The sequence below is a fragment of the Salminus brasiliensis genome, chromosome 2, assembly GCF_030463535.1.
Source record: "Salminus brasiliensis chromosome 2, fSalBra1.hap2, whole genome shotgun sequence".
NCBI classification, from domain to species: Eukaryota; Metazoa; Chordata; class Actinopteri; order Characiformes; family Bryconidae; genus Salminus; species Salminus brasiliensis.
Genome location: NC_132879.1, coordinates 13,536,716 through 13,562,833, shown reverse-complemented (window position 1 = coordinate 13,562,833; position 26,118 = coordinate 13,536,716). Strand labels below are relative to the sequence as shown.

At 42.2% G+C, this 26,118-nt stretch overlaps 1 protein-coding gene across 2 annotated transcripts in view; it reads right to left on the bottom strand.

Moving 5' to 3' along the window:
• Window positions 1-292: 292 nt before the first annotated feature.
• The window catches only part of stox2b (storkhead box 2b), a 94,530-nt gene continuing 68,704 nt past the window's right edge, over window positions 293-26,118 (bottom strand). For both annotated transcript variants that reach the window (XM_072668220.1, XM_072668221.1), the window contains exons 2-4: window positions 21,653-21,805; window positions 11,419-13,678; window positions 293-6,058 (exon numbers count right to left, since the gene is read on the bottom strand). In XM_072668220.1, coding sequence (XP_072524321.1) covers window positions 5,869-6,058; window positions 11,419-13,678; window positions 21,653-21,805 — 2,603 coding nt within the window. In that variant the 3' untranslated portion in view covers window positions 293-5,868. The remainder of the gene's footprint in view (window positions 6,059-11,418; window positions 13,679-21,652; window positions 21,806-26,118) is intronic.

The following is a 26,118-nucleotide window of genomic DNA, read 5'->3' as shown; positions in this document are numbered from 1 at the left end:
CTTGGTCCAAGACTCAATGCAGATCCTTTGCAATAATTGAAGACACTCTTTATAAACAAATTGACTTAAAACAAGCAATAAAAAGTAAATAAATTAGTGAAGTCATTTTATAATATCCTTACAACAAAAGTGCTGAACATATTGATTATAATGCGGATGATTCTGCCAAGCACTCGCTCGTCTTGGAGGGCTCGTCCGGTTCATCCTGTATGCTTTGGGTGTGCCCATCCACTCTGCATGTAAACTCAAGTCAAAGGCAACGGCCGCCACACACAGACCACACCGTGTAATCAAACGTGTCATGTTATTTTATTGTCTTAAAAAGTTACACGATCCCCAAGGGGACGGGGAAATCATATACACTAAACATTTAACACCACGACTACACAAGTAGGAACTTTTAAATATTACAGACTTTACAAAAAAAATCCCCCTTTTAAAGTTATTATACTCAGTATGACAGATAAACATCTCTTACAGATTGACGTAATGTCACAATGAGGAACGATGTCTTTGAGAACTCTAAGAAACCCATCATGATAAGGGAAGACATTTCATGGACTATACGCATTTCATATGAAATATGTTCAATATAAACACAACATCCGTCTGGGATGATTCGTACGCTTGTTCGTTTGTCTTGTTGTTCGGTTACAGCCGTTACAGATCAGGCATTTAGTGCAAACATTATGAAAGCAAGGCAGCCCAGGCTGCAGTTCTCTAGTTTGTCTCCAAAAAAGTCGCTTCTTTCGGTCCTCCTGATGGTGCGTTAGGAAGCAGGATGCATTGTGGGATTTTTATCCCTCTGTAATGTATGGTGAATGTGCTAGGACAGGTTTTTATTAAAAAAATAAAAACTAAAAAAGCAAACATTGTACAGACAGACAGATCATACTTGTTGGGTGGTTTAGGCCTGTAAAGTTACAGATGCTGATCCAGGAATTTGTATGATTTAATAAATGTTCAAAACCAAAAATACAGTCACATAAATGCATGGATAAATATGGTATTCAGGTGTTTTTATAGTGGTCCACAGCCACTAGATTCTCTTAAAGGGGCATTCCGGCCTAAAACCAACATCTAATCGGGTATTCATTCGCTTATGCTGTATTCTGTAGTGCAGTACAGTCTCTCTCAGCCTCAATTCATAATTTTAAGGCTGAAGTAATAAAGGTACGACAACGGGTTCTTTGAGGGATGCCACAGAAGACGCCATGGAGATCCATGGGCCTCATTGAATAGTATCTTCTTAAGAATTAGTTCTTGAGAAAAGTCCTGACAAAAAGCTCTGCATCCAATTCAGGATGTGTTTTAATGATGGATCCCACTGTCCTCATAAACTGAACAACTTCCAAATAAAAAAACATTGGTGAATGTCAGAATCCTCATGAAAACTGTGAAACTGTGAACCCACACTAACTGTGTGGGTTGGTGAATAAGGCCCCATGTTCATGCAAAAGAGATGTGTGAGTGTGAGGAACCTTTAATTGCTCAAGAACCAGTGAATGTTGTTTAAACCTTTAACAGGTTCTTCACACTTAAGCATATCTTTAACAAGCATGGTTCTTCAGTGGCTTTTCTCTGAAAATGAATAGATTATATCTGATGTAGCATCCAGGTACAGCAGAGCTCCACCCCTCTCCCTGTTCAGTGAATGAAGTAACCATTAAACCTCAGAGTTCATTTGCTTTAGACTTCGATGCATTGATTTCACAGATGGTCAGCCAGCAGAAAGATAACTCTCACAATGTGCCAGAATTAGTGTTTCATATTTTTGTGTGGATATATTTTGTTTAATATTTGATTCTCTGATTCTGCATTAAATGGTAAGGTGAAAAGATAAAGCATGATGTACTTCAGTCGATTCATTCCTACACAACAGATAAGTTATGATAAGTTGGTCAGGTTCACCTGGAGGTGGCCCTCAGAGAGTATAATAAGAGTAAGACCTCCTATAGTCTAGAGCATGGCTAGGCCATTCTGGTCCCGGAGGGCCGGATTACTGCACTTTTGTGTTTTTGCTGCTGAAACACACCTGATTCAACTCACCTGTTCATTGCCAGGTTTAGCAAATCTGTTAGAGTAGGGAAGTCAGCAAGCTGTGCTAGAGTCCAGCTCCCCCATTGCCCAACCCTGATCTAGGGCCAGCCCTGGTAGCCACTGATGATGAGTAGATACTGGCATATTCGACTTCCTAGCTGTAACGTTAGCCACTTAGCAGCTGGCAAAACAAAGCAAACAAACAAACAAAAAAAGAAACGGAAAAGCCAGCCTGCCCACAATTATCCACCCCAAAATACTAGTGCTTTTTTAAAAGCTCCTCCCACCTTCAAGATACTTCATCAGAAGGGGGTTTTCCTAGCCTTTAAACCTGAACATGTCACTCTAGACTCTCCTGCAGTATCACAGTCAGAGGTGAGCAGGTATGTTTACAACAGATGAGGAGAAGGTTGCAATTTTTAAAATTTAGGACGGAATGCCCCTTTAAGTCCGTGGCTCACTGTGAGAACCAAAGGAAACGTTGAGCAGGTTTTCTTTAAACAGGAAGGGTAAAGACAGCACCATCACTACCTGTCTCAGCGAAGAAAGCGTCCGCAGCACATTCACAGTTCGCAAGCTGTTAACAGTGTGTTCGACTGACTTGGAAAAAGGAAAAAATACCACTCGCGTCACCTTTAACTACTGTACAAACGGTGGAGGTAGTAGCGTGTATCTTCTGTCGTCATGTCCAGTAATTCAAGAGCACCCAGTTAAAATAGAAAATGGGGAAAAAGGAAATGTCTCAGAACATCCTTTTTTTTTTTCTTTCTTTTCCTGTAAAAAAAAATGCAGTCCTTTCTTAGGAGAGTGAAGAATAGCACCTGTTGTATCAAAACGTTGACGCTGCCTTTACATTTCTGTTAGCGTTAGAATGGATCGTTAACGTTTTAGCGCGTTCAGCTTAACGCCAACTGCTCTTGTACGTGGTGTAAGAAAGAAACCTATGGGGGGAAAAACACTGCATTGGCTCTGTTTGTAGTGACATAACTTTCTAACCACCACAAACCCACAAAGCAAGGAGATTTCAGTGGACTTCCAGATGACATCTCATTCTTATCAGAGCGAAAGTGTAGCTACCAATCATTTGGATCACAAGGGACGTTAGAAGGTAACGTTACCCGTGAAAAAAAAGAGGCTTTAAACGTGAGACAGCTGTTAAAAATCTCGGCTCCATTTCCACGGGCAGAAGAGCGAGCAATACAATGCCATGTAACTCGGATTGACCTGAGAGTAGAGAACCAACACTGAACACAGCAGAGAATGAATGAGTTGTCGGAGGCAAAATCAGCAAGGTTAAGGAGGCCCATAGTGGGTACATTAGGCTTTTTTTGTAAGGAGCCCTAGAGCAGGGTTCCTTAAGATTGATGGTGTCATTTGGATCGTGACAGCAGTTTCAGACCACGGATGATGTCCAGCCACTATGACGTGATAAACGTGTGTGTAGTTGTGTTTGTTACGAATACCAAAAAAAAGTAGAAGGTACCTACGGTAACTGATGACAAACAGCGTTTTTGAGACGTTTCTGATTCGAGTCCGTCTTTGCACTTCTTTAGAGTGTCCTGTCTATAAGCGCTGCGGCAGCCTCAGCGCTGTAGCAATAAAGCAATAGTTTGGCCAAAAATCAAATGTACACGATTTCCCCTTCAGTGCAGTTAACACTGATCGCCCAAGACATGTTTGGTGTGTGAGGTTTACTTCTTTAGCTCTGTACTAGAGATCTGAGGCTAATGTAGCTAGCTAACAAGCTTTGAACGCTTATAATCACCAGCTAGCACTGTGCAAACGGTAGGCCCTAATCATCACACACTCACCTCACCTCAACTACATCAAGTTGTAAAGGAAATGGACTTGCTTCTGTGGATTGATGAAAGTATGCAGGCAAAGGTATGTTGTAGTTCTTATTATGCTTTTAATGCCGCATTCATGTCTGCATTTGAACGGCACCACAATTAGTGGACAGCTCAAGTACCTCAAGAAGAGGTCATAGACCCTGTTTACACCAGATGACTTTATGTGACTAGTACCTGGATTGTATCCTGATAAGATTTTAGCCTCATGCATTTAGACTCAGTAGTCACGCGCGTCTCCAGTTAGTCAGACTGATATCCCATTTCTGTGTGGAACAGAATATGCAAATTTGCTTGTTGCACCGCAGTTATTACTGGTGTTTTGGTTGTACTGGGTGGAGGTTTGATTGTCGAATGCATCTTGGAGCGAGTGTAAACTGCAAGTGTAAACACACCCAAGTGATGTAAACACTCATTTAAACCAGATACAAATTCCATCACTCAAACCACTTCTGGAGGTGGTCCGAGACGCATTTGAGCCACTTTATAGCAGAGTAGCACAGCAGTGCAAACACAATGTGTCTCCAAGACACAGTCTACAACTGAAACACCAGTAACAATTGCCGCACAACGAGTGAATTTGCATATTTCATCCACACAGCGATCAGATTTTAGTCTCCCAGAAGACACATTTAACTACTGAGTGTAATTTGAATGTGGTCAAAATCTTAATCCAATCCAAATACTACTGATACGAAGTGACCAGGTGTAAACGAGGTCTCAGAGCACATCCTAAAGTGGTTTGAGTGATGGGGTTTGTATCTAGGTTGAATGAGTCTTGGGTGTGTGTACACCTGCATTTTAATGTGGCTCGGCCTTATCCAGATACAATCCTAATCCTCAAGACGCATAAAGTGACCAGGTGTAAATGGAGCCATAGTGGCCCCTGATAACTGTACTGTAACATGGCTGCATTTCAGTTATTCATCACATATCACATATGAACACTACCTCTTTTTAACGGATTATCTCCCATTCACATACAAGACCAGATGGGCAAATCGCCACTGTGTATCGAGCAAACTATTTTTGCCTTTCTTTTTATACTTCTTTATATTATCTGAATCTGTCATGTTCTTTACTTTATGTCATGATGATTAGACCAATTTTACTTTGACTTTCATTGAATGTTAGAAGGGTTAAGGGTTTCTTGAAAGTTGCCATTTTGGGGATAGATGGTTTTTGTGTGACAGTGATAATGTACCCTGTGGTCCTTCTAGTAGGATAAAGGCATTGTCACCTGTTGTTTTTCATTTGTTCCAGTAAAGCCTAATTTTTAATGACAGACAAAAAGTCCATGTTGTGTTCTTACAAAGTCAAAAGCAGAAATGTTCTTTTTTTTTTGGAGGTCAGAAATAACTTCTAATGCAGAAAAAATATTAAATAAAATAGGATTAGTACATTGTGAGGACAGTATATGGTCAGAAAACCCTATACAATTTCATGGGGTTGCCTAAACCTCCAAGATTACACATTAGGTAACAATAAACAATAGGTCTATCAGTAATGTAACCTGTTGTTGGAATTTATTAACTTTAAACCATCCAATTTTGGGTGTGCCCAGTTCATTTCAGCTTAGTTCTGTCATCATGTTAACAGTGCATCTCAATATTTTAGATAAGCAATTTAGATAATGGGGGTGACTTATATAAAAAAATATTAGTAATACTAAATTCTGCATAATAACCAGACAGCCATGTTAATAACCACCAGCAAATTGGTGTGGAACACAAGTCTATTAGCGAGTGTGGCTTGAGATAAGCGTGTGATATTTTGGGTACAGTAGTTTGCACAATGTTAATTGGTGGCGTTCATTTTTCACCAGATACATTAGTCTTGTAGCTCCAGCAGACAACTAAAGACACGTTCTTGTAGCAAACCACGTCATGGTCAGCTGACTGTAAGAGCAGGGAGGAAAATGTGCACTTTTGACTTTTAACTGAACTATCGCTTTAAGAGGCCTTCTCCTCTCCCCTTTTCCCTACACGCTGGTGATGGAGGCTTGTTTCTCGGGGCGGGCGGCGGGCGGCTCGGGGATGGAGCGGAAGCTGGGCGGCTGGTAAGGTGGCGGCGGCCTCTTGGTGCCGATGTGACCAGGACTCAGAGCCATGTTCTGCCGCCGGCTGTTCTCTACGTTGCTCGAGGTGTTCGAAGCGAGGCTCTCCCGAGTGCTAGTGGTCGGAGAGAGAGAAAGATAAAGGAGGAGAGAGAGAGAGAGAGAGAGAGAGAGAGAGAGAGAGAGACAGAAAGCAAAGGTGTTATGGCAGAGGAAAGATGAGGAAGGTTAAAAAGCAGCAGAGAGCTGACAGACAGTGATGAATAATCTAGGCTGGCTAGATCTATGAGACAGTTAATACTTTAAGAGCCAGAGAGACTACAGAACAGGAAGGTTAAAGAAAGGAAACACAAACAGCAAACAGGTGCTACACTTCTATATTGAGGAACAAAAATCATGGTCATAGTGCCCACATACGTGATCATCTCTCCAGGGCAAGCGCAGTCAACCAAATCAAATTTACAAAATTTCAACTTCTGACCGCAAATGTGATCAATCAGTACGGTTGGGCGGTATCCACATTTTCTGCTCATGTGGCATACCATATTACCGCCGTATACGGTATTAACATAGGGATGGGGTAGCATAGAGGGTGCTACGTTTACATAACGTAACCCCATAAACCTTTAGATTAAAAGGCCCACCTGCTAAACTAGCTACAGATACACGGAGCATCAGCAACACTAACTGATAAGCTACAAGCATTGACGATCAAAACTTGTGTCTAAGAGAGCGAAGTCGAGCGGCTGGTGTTGGGAGTAACAGAAAGGTGAAATGAGAGGCTTGGATAAGGTAGTGCTAGCTAGCAGCCTAAACACTGGTTTATCCAGGTTTGCTTGGTTTACCTTTTTATCTAACTCAGCACGTCCCTAAACTAGCAATTACAGCACCCCTTTGGCTGTATTTTTTTTTATTATTTTTTTTTTATCAGAGCTCTCCTAAATGCACATGGGGGGGTGAGCTTATTTGACTCATCAGACATGTCATTAAAAGAAACATCCTCATTTTGAGATACCGTCAATATTTTAAATATTGTATTACCACAGTACCGCCCAGTCCTTTCAATGCAGTCTGTATGTTAAGTGGTGGCTTTAACCCTCCACCGCTTTGTTAGCTGGATCATTCTACCGCTTATTCTACTATCTGCGTCACTTACATTAGGACAGCTTACAATAGGGGATTATTTACATTGAAGGTCTTTAATTTCACTGATCATTGATTTGCCCACGAATTCATTTATGTCAATTCTGATGAAAAACAGAGAACTACAGCATTTGAGCTGATGAGGAAAATGGTCAAATGTGAACTTTTGATCATTTTCCTTTCATGTTTCATTGTTTTCCTCATCATGTTGAACACCTCAACCCTGTAACCTAAACTGAACATGGATGATGTATGAATGTATCAAATTTCTAAGCGGAATATTGATATATTCTGTTCATGACCATGCTGGCACCATGTGGACTAATAAATTCAACACAAGTGATATAAAGGCTGCCATTAGCTGCAGACCTCATCTTTGCTACTGTCATCCCTGTTACCAACCCATAGGTAACAGGCCTGCCAAACTTAAAAAAAAAAAAAAAAAAAAAGAAAGAAAGTGGAAAAAGGTCTGGGACCTAACCCAGCTACTGTAGCCTTGGGAGCTTCAGAGCGAAACTAAAGAACATCAGACATGTTATGGCGTATCCAATACATTTGTGGTGAGGGGGAAACTGTGCAAATTAGATTTTTTACCACAATATTCCCTTTAAGGTACTGTTGTACCCAAACACACAAATTATGTGCACTTCTATCAGACAAGCAAGACCAAAACGGGACCAAAGATTTGGTGTTTACTCAATTTTTGCTTTGCTGATCATCTATAATTCCACAAAGTAACACAGAGAGGCACTCCATTACACACAGATTGGAACAAATGTGGAGTTGGACACAGCAGGGAAATCAGGGACTCATGCTACAGCTACTGCAAGCAGTTAAACACTGAGGTGCTTTATGGGCAGGGTGAGAACCCTGTGCCACAGCGGACACGGCCCAACCCCATTTGGTTTAAATTGAGCATGGATTGTGCAAATGTTGGTCATACTGGGTCTTGATTGGTGACTTTGCAGGTCAGGTTATGTGACCCACCTCCAGATACATCACCATTAAATGTTTAGGAGGTTTAATGACCACAAACGTTTTGTTGCCAATGGATGAAAAAACACACAGGACATTAAAGCAACACGAATTAGCAACTGTACCTAAAAATAGCAGCTTTAAAATCATGTTGATGATAGACTCCACTGACTGTAAAGGGAGAATGGTGTCTGTCATTGCTACTCCAGGCCTGAACGCTGCTACTGTACTACTGTACTAACTTTGGTGGAGTTGCATGAGACCTCTCGCCAGAGCTGTGTAACCTTGAGTCATATTTGTGTCAGTTCCAGCAATATTACTCTACCGCCTGAGTCCACATGCTTCTTTCTCTTCAGATATTGGTTCCGTATCTCTCCGCTTGTCACAAATGCACATTTATAGCTGTCCATGAGGGGAAGCTCAAAGCGTGATGTGTATTTACTGCACTGGCATGAAAGTGAATGACACTCCGTAACAGTAGAGGGAGCCTAAGAGCAAAAAAGATCAATTCTAGCACATTACTAGGCCTAGCCAAGGCTTGTGTATGTTAAAGGGATGTTGGGGGCTAGGTGTTATTTGCTCAACCCACAGGACTGAATTCCTTTTTAGAACTGCATTTGTTTTTCCACCCTACCACCAGGACGCAGACAGAAGGGGGCAAGGATGCATGAGAACAGCTTAAAAATCCTCACACAAAAACCACACACATACAAACACACAGAAGCGGGGATAAATACTGCAAACAAAATGTCATATGAAAAACAGCATTGTTTAATTCGCAAAAGAAAAAACAAACAAAACAACAACAACAACAACAAAACAATCCACATAATTAAGAACAAAAAGACACACAGGACACATTGAAGTTTCCTTGAATGTATGAAACGTCTCATTTGGTGATACGGTCTGCAGTTTTACAGTAAGCACAGCACAGCAAGGCTTTCAATTTTTTTAAATAGAGAGAACCACTTTAGCGGGCTTTTGCAAGACCAATAGCATTCAAACTTCAAATTCTCTACACGCGCAGACCTGCAATAGGGGAATGTGTATTTGTACCAAAACGTCACAGTACGGAAGTCCCAGGTTGGTGCATGCAGTCGTGTGGAGAATGCACGCTACGCTAAGCCTACTGGTATGTGCCAATCTTGATAAATGTAATGCGGGACCAAATGTCACAAGCGTGCAATGACTCCAGAGCCTGACACTGGACTCATGTCAGAAATAATCTTCTTTGTCTGCAGTGACTGGTTATTTTCCAGTGTGGCAAACTTGTGATCATATTGCTGCTACCTTTTTTAATTTCTCTACTTTTCCCACTTTTCCCATTTATGTCTACCCTATTTATATTTTATTTATTCAATAATTGCTCTTTGGGTGTAACTGGGAGCTGAAATTTCATTCCACCCCATATACCATATGTTATGTGAATGACAATAAAAGTATCCTGTATCCTGAAACGAATGCTAAGGGTGAACAAATACAGAGCAGCCGACTGACCCTAGCTCAGTTTCTCAACAGCTTTGTAGTATTTCGATGACCGCATTAAATAACAGAAAGACAGGTATGTGATGCTCGCTTTACCATCAACACTGTTAAACCACAGATCAGAACCTGTTTAAAGAAAAAATGTCTGGATATTACTGAACCATATTCAAGTGTTTTACTGAAGACTGGAACTGAATAGATCACGTCTAAATAGAGAACAAATTGGGGTCATTATTTTATTATTTATTATAAAAGGACCTTTAAAAGTAACCTGAGAAAAAGTGAGTTATGAACATTAATCATGAACATGTTTGGGAACCCCTGATTTAGGCTGTAAGCTGTTAGCAATATAGCAACACGCCATGCTAAGCTTAATTGGTGATTGGTGGGGGTGGGGGGTTGTTTTTCCTCTGTTGGACCAAACCTGTACCGAACCATAATGTCCAAACCATGGGGTCAACCGAACTGTGACTTCTGTGTACCGTTACACCCTTACCTGCTATACATTTCCGGTCCTGGAGAGCCCTGCTTCAGCATATCTGATTCAACTCTGTTGTTTGTTATTGGCCAGGTTTGGCAGGTGTGTTACAGTAGGGAAATCAACCAACTGTGCTGGACACCAACCCTCCAGAATCGGAACTGAATACTACTATACTGTCTTCTGTGAATGTAGGTACAGTATTTGATTTCAGACACTGACAGGTTGCAGTGGAAAACTGTTCACATCAAAACTAAGCTTTAACTTTCTTGTCGTGGCTGTCAAGGAAAATCCTTGTATCTCCATTTTGCAGTTTTCCACTTTTTTCCATACTGAATATCTGGCAGTTGTTTTTTATAATGTGTCAACATTAAAACATTTTTTTCTCGCTTTGAGGTCTATTGAAAGTAAAGGCTTTTCCCCTCCTCCTGTGAAAAGTTGCTGTTTTGCAGACGCAAGGTTTTTGCATGACAGCGAGAATGTACTTGTTAGCTAGTGGAAATGTAAAGAGGCCTTGTGGGAGTTCTCTTAGTGTGCAGCCTGTAGTGTTGTATGAGAGCTTTCAGACATTGGGGAGGTAGGAGTCCAAATGAAAGGGTGCAACATCAGGACTGGAGGGCAGAGACACAACCAGGGCATAAAGGTGACAAACTCTTGAGTTGCATCGTGTGCTCAAGGCATCAAGTTTCATTTGTAACAGGTTGCGTGTGCATTAGGACATCCTAGGTGCATCCTATTCATGGACACTCAGAAAACGTCTACCGTTACAGCAGTACATCTGTTTATGTCTGTGACCAAATCAAACATCAAAAATGACAGAAAAATAGAATTATTGCAGTTACTGCTGCTTAGATTTTACAAGGAGCACACAATGCAACCAAACAGCACACAAAGGAATATGAATAACACTTGATGTACATTTGGACAACTTAGACAACAAAGGGTCATGGGTACACTATAAAAAAAATACAAATAAAAACACCAACAACCTTATTCGGTTAAAAAAGTGTGTAAACACATTCAAAATAAAATGTGGCTGACCTGCAAAAGTTTTCATAGGTGGCTTTTTAAATGTCTAAGCATCTGCTATTTTAGTGAAGACACATTACACAGTAGTATTAAGCTCATTCACAGAGGTTGTTACCACTGATGAAACATTAAAAGGTTCGTACATTCTGGTACTGTATCGAGATTCTACAGAATCCTATGTCACATGTTAAAAAAGCCACTACTTTGCTTCTGCAATTGTGAGTAAAAAAAATGTGCTGAAGTACACTGACACTTTGTCTATTCACAGAATAGCAAACCGCTCGAGCAGGAATCGTTCAAGCAGGAGAACTACACTGGTATCCCAACGAGAGGAGGAAACCCAAAACTGGACCTGAGAGCCTTACCGTGGGGAATTAAATCCACTGTCCACAGTCACACTGCTGGAGTCCATGCTGTCCAGACGTGTGGAGTGGGCCGACTTCTGGCTGTTGTTGCTCTCGCCCTCTTTGGGGCTGAGGAACGTGAGGTTCTTTTCAAACTTGCGCTGGAGGTCTCGCTCCTTCTCACGCTCAAGAAGCCACTGCATCGTCCCACCACCTTCCAAAACCTTCTCCTCTACCTTGTTCTTATGGCCGGCACCCTCCGAGTCATCGTCCGACACGTTGTAGTAGTCGAAGGTGGTTTCAGCGCACGAGGCCTGCTCCTGGCCCGAGGATGGTGGCATGGAGGACAGCGGGAGAGGTTCGTCAAAGTGTTCCTGGGTATCCAGCACCTCTGCTGACTTGGTGTGTGGAGACTTGCGCATCGTACCTGGCCTGGAGAAGCTGCTCTCCACATAGTCCGAAGGTTTGAACAAAGTCTCCTGGCTGTAAACCTCCGCCATTTTGTCCAAGTCACCTGAGTCTGGGTTGTGTTGGTGCATCAAGCGTCCGTTGGGCAAAGGCTCGGGTGTCTGGTTAGGCACCGATAAAGTTATACTATTCTGTCCCATTGAGGAATCGTCCTTGTATTCCGCGAGATGGGGTGAGGTCAGAAGCGGAGTCGGTCGGTCGGAGGAAATTCCCTTCCAGATACTGTCTGAAAAATCGTGGCTGGATTTTGTGAGAGGGGAGGGAGCCGAGAAAGAGGCCTCGCCCGATGCACTGCGTTGGTAATAGTCGTCTACAAGCGTTTTAGGAGAGCAGGACTTAAGGTCACCATAGGCCGGCAAGCTGTCTTTGCTTTTGCTCTTCTCCAGCGGCCTACAGTGCATGGCATCCTCGGCGGTCCCCCTCCCAACATCAGGCACGCAAACGTCAGTATTTAACCTAGCAGCAGAGAGCATAGCACGGGAGTAGTGGCTCTTTTGTGTGGACGCCCTTAAAGTTCCGTCGTCAGTGTAATACCGACTCCTGTCGTCTGGACTGCACTCAAAGTCCTCAGGGTTGCCCAAGTACGGACCCCCCAGGGGACCCTTGGAGTTGTCCATTGAGCGCGACCTCTCTTTGGCCTTGTCTGACCTCTCGTTTCGTGACTTCCTTTCCTGGGTGTGGCTATGGCTGCGGTGGACCTTTGAATGAGACTGTGCCCGGGACGGTTCAGGGAAAGGCATCTCTGTCCTCCTCTTGGCCAGCTCACCTGACACGTCCCACTCAGGCGCTGTAGTGAAATGTGACTCCACAATGTTGGGGTTGCTATGTACCATGTACTTCCCCCTGTTCCGCTCCATGGACATCATAGTCTCCCTTGGCGACCGCACCAGAGAAGAGCTATAGAACTTGTAGTCCCGGTCATAGGATATATCCAGGTTGGAACCCTCAGAAGGGTCCCCTCTGGAGGCGCGGGTCTTACTGTGACTGCGCGACTGTTTGCCTTGTTGGGCCTTCCGGTGGCCACGGCCGCGCTTGCCACGGGCACTCTGCTGTGCCGATGCACTGGCTTTGTTCCTCTGGGCCTTCTCCTCCTCCAGACGCTTCATTACAGCCGTGTGCCTTGCCAGGTTTTCCACCGTTAGGTCTGGATTGATCCGTCGGATGATCTCCATTTCCACGTCCCGTGGAACAGCACTGGGCGTCTCCTCATCCCGCAGAGGCCACTCCTCAGGTGGAAACTGGGCTGAAAAGGTGGCCAGATGCTTTGTTTTGTCCTTTTTGAAGCTCAGCCTGAAGAGCTTCAGGCCAAACTTCTTTGACTGCTTCTCACTGCCACCGGTACTGCTGCTTCCATCTCTTTGCTTGCTGCTGCCGTCTGTTTTGAAGGCAAAGCTCAAGGCGCTTTTGCTCTTCTCCGAGGGCTGCTGAGGAAGCGGAGACACAGGGTATGGTGCCTCCTTATGTTCCTTGGACCTCCTCTGTAGTGTGGAGGTGTGTGTGCTAGGCAGGTCTTCCCGGTAGCTGTCACTGTAAGGCTCAGCGTGGTTCTTGTGGTGCTGCCGCTCCCTGACGCAGCCCGAAGCAGAGGGCGTAACAGTGCCTGAGGGAGGAGAAGAGCACGACTGCTGCATGGCCGCCGGGATCCTCTCATCCAGGTGGTACCACTTGCTGTTGGTGCGAATGAGGGAAGGTGTGATGAAGTAGGTCTGCGGGGTGACGATGAAATAGCCCTCCGGAGTTGGGTAGATCTTACGTTCCCGGACGAGCATGTTGAGGGTATGGCGCAGGATCTCCAGGCTTGGCGTGGGCACGCCTGTAACAGACACACACATGTACATAGCAAGTCAGGATCTGCATTTCTAATAAGAACATGGTAATTTTCCTTAAGCACAGATGATGATGATGATAACGTTGAAGTCTGCAAGTATTGTGGATCAAAATGAAGTGAGACATTGCAAAGGTAATTTTTTCTATTTCAGAATACATGTATATATATATATGTGTGTGTGTGTGTACAGTGTTCACTACAATATCCATTCATTAGTTTACCACTGTCTCATTCAGCGTTCCTATAAATGGGTGCATTTCTAGCAGCATATAGACATAGCACTGCTGGGTCTGCCCCGGCTGTCTGGTTCATTCGTCTCGAGCTCTGCTTCATACACACAGCCTTGCTGCTCTTACCCTCTATTACATCATGAGGCGCTTACAGCCAACGCAGCATGATGCAACACTCAGACTGCAGAAAAATGCATGGGGTAACACACCATTCAGAACTGCATACGCTCAGGAGGGGAGACACCAGTAACGTGCCTCTTTTTGCACTACAAATAATGCCACAAAGGACTTTGTGGATGTAATCAATGCAAAACTGAAACGAGAGAAGGCAGGTTTGTTTGCAAGGCCGAGTTTTCAGGAGCCTCAGCCCTAAACAGAGTTTTCTGACTGCTGCTGGACCGCTGGACCACCAAAAGTTCTCCAAAAGTACACATTAACACACTCAGTACATTAGGAATCATTAGCATTAGCACCACCTGGCTAATACTGGGAATAGGTTCTCCTTGTGCCGCCACAACAGATCTGACCTTTTGAGGCATGAACTCCACGAGACCTTTGAAGGCGTCCTGTATTATCTGGCACCGAGATGTTAGCAGCAGATGCTTTAAAAATGTAAGTTGTGAGGTGGGGCCTCCATGGGTCATATCAATGAGCCTTAGATGCTCATGACCCTGTCGCTGGTTCACCGGGTGTTCTTTCTTGCACTACCTTTTGTAGGTACTGACCACTGCATCCTAAGAAAAAAAAAAAACCCACAAGCACTGCCAGTCACCTAGCCATCACAATTTGGCTTTTGTCAAAGTGGCTCAGATTCCTAGGCATTCCTACCCATTTTTCCTTTACCTTCAAGAACTGACTGTTCACTTACTGCCTAATATATCCCAGTCCTTGGCAGATGCCACTGTAGATGAAGATGGTGAATAATAATGTAGTAATGTTATGGCTGATTGGTGAATATCATCCTAATTTGTAACTGCATTAGTTTTTGACATTGCATTTTCTTATGGTTTTAAAGACAAAAGAGAGGTCGGTGTATGATGTTCTCTGCATTGGCAGCATATGTAATATATGTAAGCGCTATGTGCAGTTCTGGTCCAACAGTGATCTTTATGGCCTGGAAATGAATTTCCTGAAATTACATCATGCTTGCTTGCCAAGTTGCCCTATCGATGAAGTGTAATTGATATTCAGTCACACACGAAAGAAGTTGTTCATTAAGACTGTGGGTCTTGACTGGCAGCTGAAAATGAAACCTACTTGTAAACACCAGTATACAAATAACTAGAACAGGATTCTTAGTTTACAACAAAAACGGACAATACAAACACATCATAAAAAAGTAACTATGTAGAGAAAGTCTGATTAGATCAAATGAAGCCAAATTGCTTTAAGCACTGCTGTGTATTCAGCACTGTGTTGTGTATTAGGTAAACAAAGTACTTTTTGTGGTATAGAAATGTGCTTTTACTTTATATGTGTACAATATAATAAAACTCTTCTCTTCACAAAGCACCCCTGAAGCAAAGAGGGTTTAAGAGCCTTGCTCAGGTGTCTAACAGTGGCACTTGAGGTTTGGAGGCCGCAAACCTGTGATCAATAACCTTGCGCTCTAACCATTAAGCCACCACTGCCCCTTATAAGTATAATGTGACAGACGGCAATTGTATTAGACAGAAAGTGACATAACAAGGCTTTTAAAAACAGCCTAAATATGTCTCCTAAAGATGTGACCACATTTGTAAACTGAAATCTTCGAAGTGTGATATATATAATAATAATGTGGGCTGTACTAAGCTTGGTGAGTATAAATCTGGAGTTTTAAAGACAGTCTGAAAATGTAAGTGCACAGCATACATCACAAAATGGCCAGAACCAGATTTAAAGACCTGTTTTAAAGAAATGAGTTATTAATCATAATAATCTCAATTATTTTACTGATGATCAAACAGAAATACTGAGTAAATACTGAGAAAGTACTAACCTTAAAATGAAGCAACCTGAATTGCTTGTGTTGCTTTGAGCTTCATATAGTATGTAAACTGTTTAAGGTTCTCTAGATTCCCTGTATTTTAATTAGCATAACCTCAAACACCGCTGTCTCCTCACTGAAAAGAAGATCTTCCCTCATTATATTTACACTCCCAGAATTTACAAACACCCAGAACACTAGCAAAAGCTCTAGTCAAAGCTGACAAAATGGTAAAACTCGACGGCAACTTCCGAAAAATATGGTGGTGTTGGTACTGGAGAGCAGCTCATCACCTCTACCCTCTGATAGTTATGGGAGTATGAGTTGCTACATGCACCAGGACCTCATGCCCTTGGCTTTTCCTGTGCCAGGGTCTGCGGAAGCAAAGCTTAAGCTTGGCTCCCAACAAAGTGAAAGCTGGGAGGAGCAAACCGTGACCTATGCTAAACTAATGCTAGCCTATGTTAGCTTTTACCATCTCTTCTCCCTCATCGTCTGCTGCCTCGTAAACAAAACTGCACTGCCTCAGCTGAACTAAACTGTAGCTAAACACACATCATCACAATCACTACTGACTCCTCGCACCCTGATCACAACCTCTACAGACGCTACAGAACTATGTCCACTAAGACTGTCAGTCACAAGAACAGTTTTTACCCTCAGGCCATCACCTTCCTCAACAGCTGATCACCATCATCAGCTATTGCCATAGATACTACTGATAAAGTATTATCACTCTTATCCTACAGTTACTGCATTACTGCACCATTATTCATTTCAGACATGTCTACACTGCTGTGCTTACACAATATTTAATCTGTATAGTGTTGCATACTGCTGTTCCGTAAATAACACTGTAAAGCACACTGTAAAGAAGTCTATGCATACAGTGTTTACTATTGTTCTCTGTATATTGTGTATTGTCTGTAAATTCTATGTAGAGTAGTTGTATATTGGTAATACTAGAGAGACACCAACAGCCGGAAATAAATTCCTTGTGTGTGTGAACATACTTGGCCAAAAAAAATCTGATTCTGATTTTGATGAGGAAAAGCAACGGCTAATTTTGTTAACCCGTATAACTTGAGAAAGACAAAACCGGGGAAGCAAGTAGGGGCAAGTAAATCCATTCCTTGGCACCTATTATAAAATATCCTGTAACAACTATGACACTAATACACAAGTTAAGTGTGTGCTTATATACAGGCTCATCGGGTTTAAAGCGCTCCATTCTGCAGTGTATACCCTCTACCTAAACAATAAACCTAACAGTAACAGGAACATCTTCCTAGCTGCTTCCCCGAGTGCACAACTCTGTGTGTGTAACAGTTTAGTTTGGCTAACTGAATTAGGGTTATGTGCCTCACATGTTTGGAAGGCTTTTCAGTGCTGTAATGTTTATGCCTGGTGAGAGGGGTGTTGTGATATCTCAGGAACGCTGGAAAGCACATCTTACTGACCTCCCCGCCACAAACCCTTACATGCTTCGGGGTTACTTCATGCTACAAGCAAGAGACCAGAGTGCTCTAAACACAAGTCCTCGCCCTTAGACGTCACTAAGAGGAACACTTCCAAGCTCATGAAAAACACAATGCTTTTAGAGTTGGCTTTCCAGACATAGCTTAAGTCCAGTCCAGGGTACTGAGGGGAGATTGTCCACTGAAAAAAAAACATGTCTTCTTTGAACTCTTAGCCATCTTAGTATATTTGGTCTCCGCCAACAGCTGTCCAAGCGTCCAAGTTCAGCTGTCCAGTGGCTTTTGTGAGTATATTATGGGTATATCAGCACCAAAGAGCTGGATGTATAATAAAAAGACAGACCTAGACCAATTAAAGAGAGTGCATTAAAAACCTGTGTATTGTAACTGCATGAATTGTAGGAAGTACTGAATTGGATGTCTGCCCATTGTACCATTTTCCGCAGGCTTCTTTCACTACAGTTTTGTTGGTGTATGTTATGAAACCTGTTCAGAAAATCTCTATTTCAACTAAACAACATGATATGTAAGTACTGTACCTTTATTTTTGACCATTGTCCACTTTAGCCCAATGTTACGATTCTCACCTGCCTGCTTATCCCATAGCTGCAAGTTCAGAGCTACGGTATGTATGTCCCAACACTGAGTCTGCTTAGCTGTAAAATCTTCTCTGAGCAGCTGGTCTCTGCTCACCTTACAATCACTCTCACACCTGCCTCACACACACATACAAACACACACACACGAATGATCTCACTGCTGGTTAGTGAGTGGAAGAGTGCGAACCTTTGGACTTTTAACAATGTGATATAGATAGGGGTGTAAACATAGACTGTATATCGCTGCTGTCCAATGAAAAACATGGGTGAAGATCAATGAACATAACGTAGAACCAAATTTCACAAGTGCAAGTTCAACCCAGAAACCTCAAGCTGTTAGCCATTAGCAAGTTAGCAACATGCCAGGCTAAGCTTAGCTGAAGCTGACTGCTATCTGACTATGATGGGTTGCACGACTTACTGTCCAAAATCAATGGAAAAAAGTGTGTAAATCATTCTGGATGAATAGGCCAATAGAAATGCTCTAAATTACTTGGATTTAACTCTTACTTGATATTGACTTCCATTCCGAGTTCAGAAAAGTTTTGCCTTCTCCTGTAAAGTCAAAACATTTTCATTGGACAGGAACGATATTAGAACAGACTGGATGACAGTGGATGACACGTGAAGCCAAAACGTCTCTTATGCCCTCTGGAGGCTGGCCACAGTACAACTTTTAACCCCGTCCAATCCCATGTAAGTAAACGGAGCAGAAAGGAAACTGTTTAATTTAATAACACATTCAGTACTTTTTTGTTTAATTTTGTTCTGTCAACCATCCATGATTGCTCATAGTCAACCTTATGAGAGCCATCCCCTTAAACAGCAGAAAGCAATAACTAAGGTTATTATATATCATTATATAACATTTTACAATTAAAATGGGGGTAAAACCAACTGACTGAACCTTTTTGTTCGTGGGATGTGCTTGAGCTTTTCTACTTAAACACCTCATTAAGAATGTGTTTAAGGATAATGGCATTCTTAAAAAGCAATGCTACCGACACTAGGAGGGAAAGGACTTAACACGTCTCCTCTGATACATGCAAAGCCAGTCCCCGTCTCTTTTTGAACTGCCATCAATGCGGCATCGCCAGGCCCCAGCACGCCGGGCAACATCACTTTTTAGAGTGATGAGGGGAGAGAGCACGGCCAATTGTGCTCTCTCTGACGCTAGCTGCTGATGGCAGAGCAGCATCAGAATCAGAAATACTGACCCCGGGCCGTAGTGGAAGTGCACTGGGCCAATTTGGATCTCTGAGCACACTTTTAGGCTGAATTTTCATGTGGAACATTAGTTTTTTTTTTCTAAAGGGTGATATTATATGTAGTTGCCCAGCTATCTCTCTTCTTTGTCTTTCTAGCACACACACCCTCTCGCTGTCACAGGCTTATTCAGAACCAGGTCATGAAGTGATGAGTACGGGTCAGGCTCAGACATCATTTTTGTGCCTGTGCAGACCTGTAGTGTGAGTAGTAATGCTCATTATTAAATAATCATTTTCTTATTACCTTGTACTACGTTTGTTTGTGCTATAAATGGTCCCCTAACACTGGTTTTGTGAAAGTGATGTCATCACACGAAAATTGTTCACCAACTGTAACATCCCTACAGTTAACAATGGAAATATGTTATATGCATAAAGTACTGTAAAGTACTGCTTTACAAGGATTCCTTTGGATAAGATCCTAAACATATTCAAAGACACTGTGAAACCTTCCCTCTTCTAACCACTACTGATGATTAAGATTTTCTCCTGCACTGGACAGGCACACTACAATTAATCCTGTAGTTTCCATATCATTCCCAAACCACAATGCGATTTCTGTTTCCTGCAATCTACACGCCTAAATGCAAACGCAGCAGCCCCAGCCGAGAGCAGCTGTTATTTAGTGCAAAAGGCTGTGCAAATGGGCTAATTATAGAATGCCGACAGAGCTGAGGTCACTGTAATCTCTAAACCATTATGCATTATGCCCAGAGTGTTTCTAAATTTACTTCACTTCACTTGGTGCAGCAGAGATGAATGCAGATGCAGAGTGAAAAGCTAAGTCAGTGCAGATCAGCGTGAACAGCCCCTCTTCTCTTGCACAAGATCAGCTCATCCTAAAAGTACTGGATAGCAGTGAAGTGGAGAACTGATCATTCATCATTAGTACCTGACCTCACTAACGCAATCAAATCCTCAATTACATTATGCGACAGTACATTGCAGTGAGGATTTGATTGCATTAAGTCACAAGAGCATTGTTGGATGTTCTGGATCCCAAAATGCCATTCCATCCCAGAGGTACTGGTTAGGCTGTGGAGCATCCCATTAGAATGTGGAGCAGTGGAACTGTGTCCTCAACTAATGCCTGACATTGGGCATGGTGAACTTAGTCATTGTTGTATTGGTAATGCTTTTCTATGGAGACTATGCAAAGCTGTGTGAAAGCTGTAAAAGCATGTGTCAGCAGCAAGGGTTGGATGATCCTTACCCTGTTGTAGGTCAAACTGACCCATTTAAAAGTTTTTGCAGCATGAAGCTGTTTAGGAAAATGACTATTTTAATGTGTTTGAAGACAGAAATTTATATAAAAACAATAAGGGGGTGGCAGAGGTGCCAGGAGATGCCAAATAAATATTGAATTATTAAAAATAAACCAACTCAAATTCAACTGATGACAATGTATATGGAAAACATATACATGTTAACTACTTTCAGATGGTTAAACTGGGTTAATCTGACCCGGGAACATTTCTGCTGCTCCGTAAAGTTGAACATAACAGGACTGATGAGTCCATGGGCAGCGCAACATCTGACTGCAGTATGATGTGTAGCTCCCTATTCCCATTTGTTTTATGCCATTTTATGAGCTATTTCAACATTTCCCCTCAAAAGTGTCTCCAGTATCTAATTCCAACCGTTTTCTCTGTGCTAATATTGCCATATTTCTAAGTTTCTTCCACTAATCATAAGAGGGTGTGGTTACACTTTGGAATTAAGTGACTGACAGCCTTGGCTCCCTGTGCATTACATGGAGTTGTAGTCAAACCTGAACTGCACTTTTATTCTTGAACCATTTCACTTACTGGGGAAAGTCTGCTTTGCTTCTGCACTGTAAGCTCAATGAATGTGGTCTAAGACACACTTGGTCAGGGAGAAGAGGGCGGGCTACAAAATGACCAGGTGAATCTTGCTTCGCCTTTGGTCTCTACTGCACAGACTCTGGTTGCAAATTTGCCAACATGACAGCCAGTTTTGGCTTCATTTCTATAGAACAGAAGGAAATGGAAAGATAGCGTCCATGTTTTCTGGTTATTTAACTGGAGAGTAAGTATCTAAATGCACTAATTAGAAGGGATGACCTGATACTTTTGGACACGCAGTGTACGGTGAAAGTATCCTTAACTTACTGTTCCTTAATGCGATGCATAATAAAGCAATGCAGTGCACTTTATGTTCACTTAAGTGGGGGTTGGTGTATATTACTGTGGATATGTGCTGGTCTAGGTTTTGACTTGGTCCAGTGACGATTCCAGGAGAAGTAGAATACATCCCAAACATGAACTAAATGAGCAGTTTCACAGATCTGTTTCATTCTCAAAATCAGCATTTGTTCCTATTTATGAGACGCAAGAGTAAACACATGTATTGTGCTTTGTTTTTTATAAGGCAGTAATGGAAACAGTACAGTACCTGGGAAGCATGTTGCCAGGTGCTCGATGAGCGTCTCCTGTGTGACCGTCTTGCGGGCAGAGTTCATGGCCGAGATGGCCAGGCACAGGATCTCCCCCAGCGGGATGAACTGGGACTGACTGATCGGAGACATGCTGATAGGAGACACATCACCTGCGGAACAAAACAAGAGGGCCAGAGGTCAGACGTCAGTAACACTGAGGCCAAATGCTGGTTTAGGAGAGCAATGTTGACCGTTTAAAGTCCAAATAGGTAAGAAAAAACATTATGGTAAAAGCTTGTGCATTCTCTGTTAGAGCCTAGAAGCCCCTAGTGAAGCCTGCAGGGCATTTTAAAAGTCGGCAGTAAGGCACTTTTCATGTTGTCTTAAGGAGCTCTCTCATATCTCAAGCAATGGTTTTATTTTTTTCCATATAGAAAATAGGATGGCTCCAGTCTAACTCTAACAAATATTATTCAATCTTCTGCTGTATTACTAACGAACAGATTCATTTAGCCTGACAGAAATGCATAGTCATGGTCAGATGCTAAAGATCCGTTTGCATCCTCATTGACATTCTCCTCATTGGCTGTTAACATCTGTTCCAAGCCGTGTGGATGCTCCTGAATAAACAGATTCTCTAATCTTGGGCTTTTGAAAATTATTCCAAGAGAAACTTTAGGGTACAGAACCACCTCCGAGCATGAATAAACATGACATCGCTCTCAGTAGTGATGGCTGCAGACATGAACACAGAGTTACCACAGTGTATAGAGTATTTATAGATAAGGTGCCTAAATAAAACAGCAGGATATTCTCATAGCCTGAAAGCACAATACAGGAGAATGTTCCTAGCAGCTGAATAGGCAGGATATTCGGATAGCCTAAATCACTGTATCAGAAAATCAAGATAAGGTAATAGATAGGACAAGATAAGGTTTTTATTTGATTCACACTTTACACTTTTGTAACACTTAAGCAAGTCATTACTGTAAACTAATGCTGCAAGATGCATCAGACAAAACAGAATTATCATGATAAACACAAAAAAAGTAGGTTAGCGTATGCACACAGTTGCTAAATAGGGCGCACTGATGGCTACTAGGAGGAACACCAGCGTTTACTCAGAAATTAGAAACCTCCACCCTTCAGATAGCCTGTATCCATTCAGATCTTAGCAGGAGCTCAGTCAGACATTAATGAAAACTAGGGCTGCCCCTAACGACTACTTTGTCCATCGATTAATCTACTGACTATTTTGTTGATTAATCGATTAATCTAGATGATTAATTTTCCTCCAAAAAACCTAAATTGAGCATTTGAAATGTCCTTGATTTTGACTGTACATAAAGGTTTACATATTCCGTGCAAAACTGTATGTTAAAACAAGAGGTCTGGATCTATGTGATCTACTGTATTTATTTTTTGTCATTCCCTTCACAAAAACAAATGTGCTAAAAATAATGGCCAAATAGAGAAATTAGATGTGGACTGAGTGTTGTGTGAATGATAGGGTAGGGGCATGCATTCCTCACGAGGAAGACACTTTATGCTCATGTGCGGCCTGTATTCAAAAGCAAATCAAAATGGGAAGTGTCTTGATGTGTGATGTCATTTTAGCCACGTGGACCCTTTCTTTACTTTGTTACCATAAACCAGGTATTAAACATGAATAAACAACAACTAGCAACTAATCGTGGCAGCCCTAATGAAAACCCAGGTAAGGCTATCTGTGTTTAGAGTTGTGGCACTGATGAACACAGTAAAACACCTTACAGCAACAAAATGACTTGCTAAGAGAAACTAACAGAAGTGAGAACCTGGAAATGTGAAAAGGGTCCATTGCCCCAAATAGTTCAGACTGAAACATAGCCTAGATATTCATTTGATTATTTAGACTGAAATTAAACTGGTTAAGACAAATGAAACCAAGGCTAAAAAATAAAATATTAGAATATTAAAATGAATGACAGAAATGACAGAAATTGCATTAAAGTGTACAAGATGTTCATAACAGTTACATTCTCATTCTAATTAGGCCATTAGCAAAAGTGCAGCAGAGTATAGCAGTCCTGTGCTGAACTTGGGGATAAAGGAACTGTGCCAGTCTGTACTCCATTTTAGCACTTGTCCTTCTTTTCTGGTCACTAAAAAGAGGTGTTCTTTTCCAATTGCCAGATTTTAGCATCGTGCCACTGTGAGGTTGACTAGAACAGGACTACCATGGAGCTTTGAATTCTACAAATTACAGAAGGTAATCTGCTCCAGAATTATGATTTAGCAGACCTATGAAAAACTAGTTACTGCAGATTCATACCGGATTAAAACCTCACGGGTGTCTCCAGTAATCACTGAAATCACACCACCTTCTCCAGGAAAAATGGTCTAGCTCAAGTAAGGCTTATGTTTAGTTCTGGACAGCTGGTGTGAGCCAGAGTTAGATCATTTTCACTGCTCTCTCATTCAGAAAAAGAAAAAAAAACATTAAACCAGCATTTCCCAGCTCTAACCTTTTGCCAGTGATTCCCTAATATGGATCTGAAGGCCCATCTGCACTGCAAGGTCTCCTTACACACCTGATTCCTCTCAAAAACAACTTCATTGCCATTATCCTGAGAACAGATCTATGTCAGTGCGGCAAACACAGACTTTCTCTAGTTGTTACACATCTTTCCATACTGATAGATGTAACTGTAGTCCTTATTTTTACATTTTATAAAAGTTTATGTTCATCATCAACAGATATGGACATAGAAAATACAGGATTTTGGCATTGGCCCACAATTCCCACATCAGCGCATCCCTAATGTATTGTAAACCTTTAGATAACATGACTAAATTTCCAGTATTCAGTGTTAGTCATGATAGCAGTTTTTGCATGTAGCCTATTTCTCCCATAAGCCCAGACTTGCACCATAAGTGGTCTGCCACTACACTATAACTAGTCTCAGTGACCTTGCCCCATCAGAACAGACCACAAATGGCTCCACGTCACCTAGTTAGAGCCCAGGATGAGCAATTCTCTGCCAACAGGACCTGGCACCTGGACCCTGGCTTTGAAGATCCTGGCAAATCTTCTCACACAGGCGAAGTGAGGACAGAATCGGCAGGTTAATGCACTGTCCTGGCCACAGCAAAGAAAGGCTAAGCTGATTAGCCCAAAACGCCCATGTGAGCAGTGAGCACACTGAACTACTGTCCATGTGCGGGGAGGGTGGGACGACCAGGGCAACAAGGGAGGAGTGAAGCAGATTAAAAAATAATGAGCAGACAGATTCCCTCCATAAAGCAGATCTGAGATCTGCCTGATTTGGCAGTGTTTGAGGTTATGGAGTTAGTTCTGAGATTTGAGAGAGTCTGGTCCTGATGGAATACTGTTCCAGGAGACTTTCTAAAAGTTTCCATTTAAATATCACTAATGTTAGACTCTCAAACTATGAGGTTTTGATCTTTTGAGTGTCTGCATTACCAAAAACAGACCATGATGGTCAACACTTATTAGTAAAGTAAGCTTTCTGACCCTCAGACACTCAGTCCTGTCCTGCAGGCACTCTGGTCTATCTGGTATCCTTCTTCTGTAAGACACCCGGCCACCTCTCTTTTCTCACTGACCGTTTTCTTCTTGTATGTAAAGCACACTTGGGTTCTTATGGGTTTACAGCCGCAGATAACACACACATACACACACATTTGACCTTTATGCTTTTCAAGTTCTTGCTATTCCGTCTTGTTCAAAAAACAGCCTAGTTCATCCAGAAAACAGCTCATATATCATTTAGTCTTCACTGAATTCATCTTACTGTAGCTGGCCTAGACTGTGGCCTTACACCATGTGTCCAGATGTTTGTGGACATCCCATTCAGCTACTTTAAGTTGCACCCATTGCTGACACAGAAGTTCAAATGCACACCCACAGCTTGTCTAGTCCCTGTAGAGAAGTACCTCCAAAGAATAGAAATCTCTTGAGCAGATAAACATGAACCTAATGGCACTATGCCTAAAGAAGTATAAAGCCCCCCAGCACTGAGCTGTGGAGCAGTGTGGCTGTGCTCTCTGGAATGATGGATGGTGCTCCATCTAATACTTTTGGGATGCGTTGGGGAGTTGGGGATGAGGTAGGATAGGCAGAGGTTGGTAAACACAATCAAAACCTTGCACCAACGCTAAAAATCTAGTAGAAAGCCTTCTACCCTGGAGAGGAGAGACAGTTACTCCAGCAAAATTCAGAAGAACCAATGAATGAGCAGGTGCCCCAATACTTTTGTCTAATATAGTGTATCTGTTAAAGTGGTGTGGAATTTCTACAGTCTCTTAAAAAATACTGTATATCGTAAATACTGTAGCTAATCAAGCATCAAACCCAATGTTTTCAGTAAATCCTAACTTCCGTAACATAAAATATAAAAAATCCAAATGATCAGTGAGGCCTGTGCAAACGTTTGGGCACCTTACAGAGTCTATAGTCTCCAGTCAGTAACAGCCCATT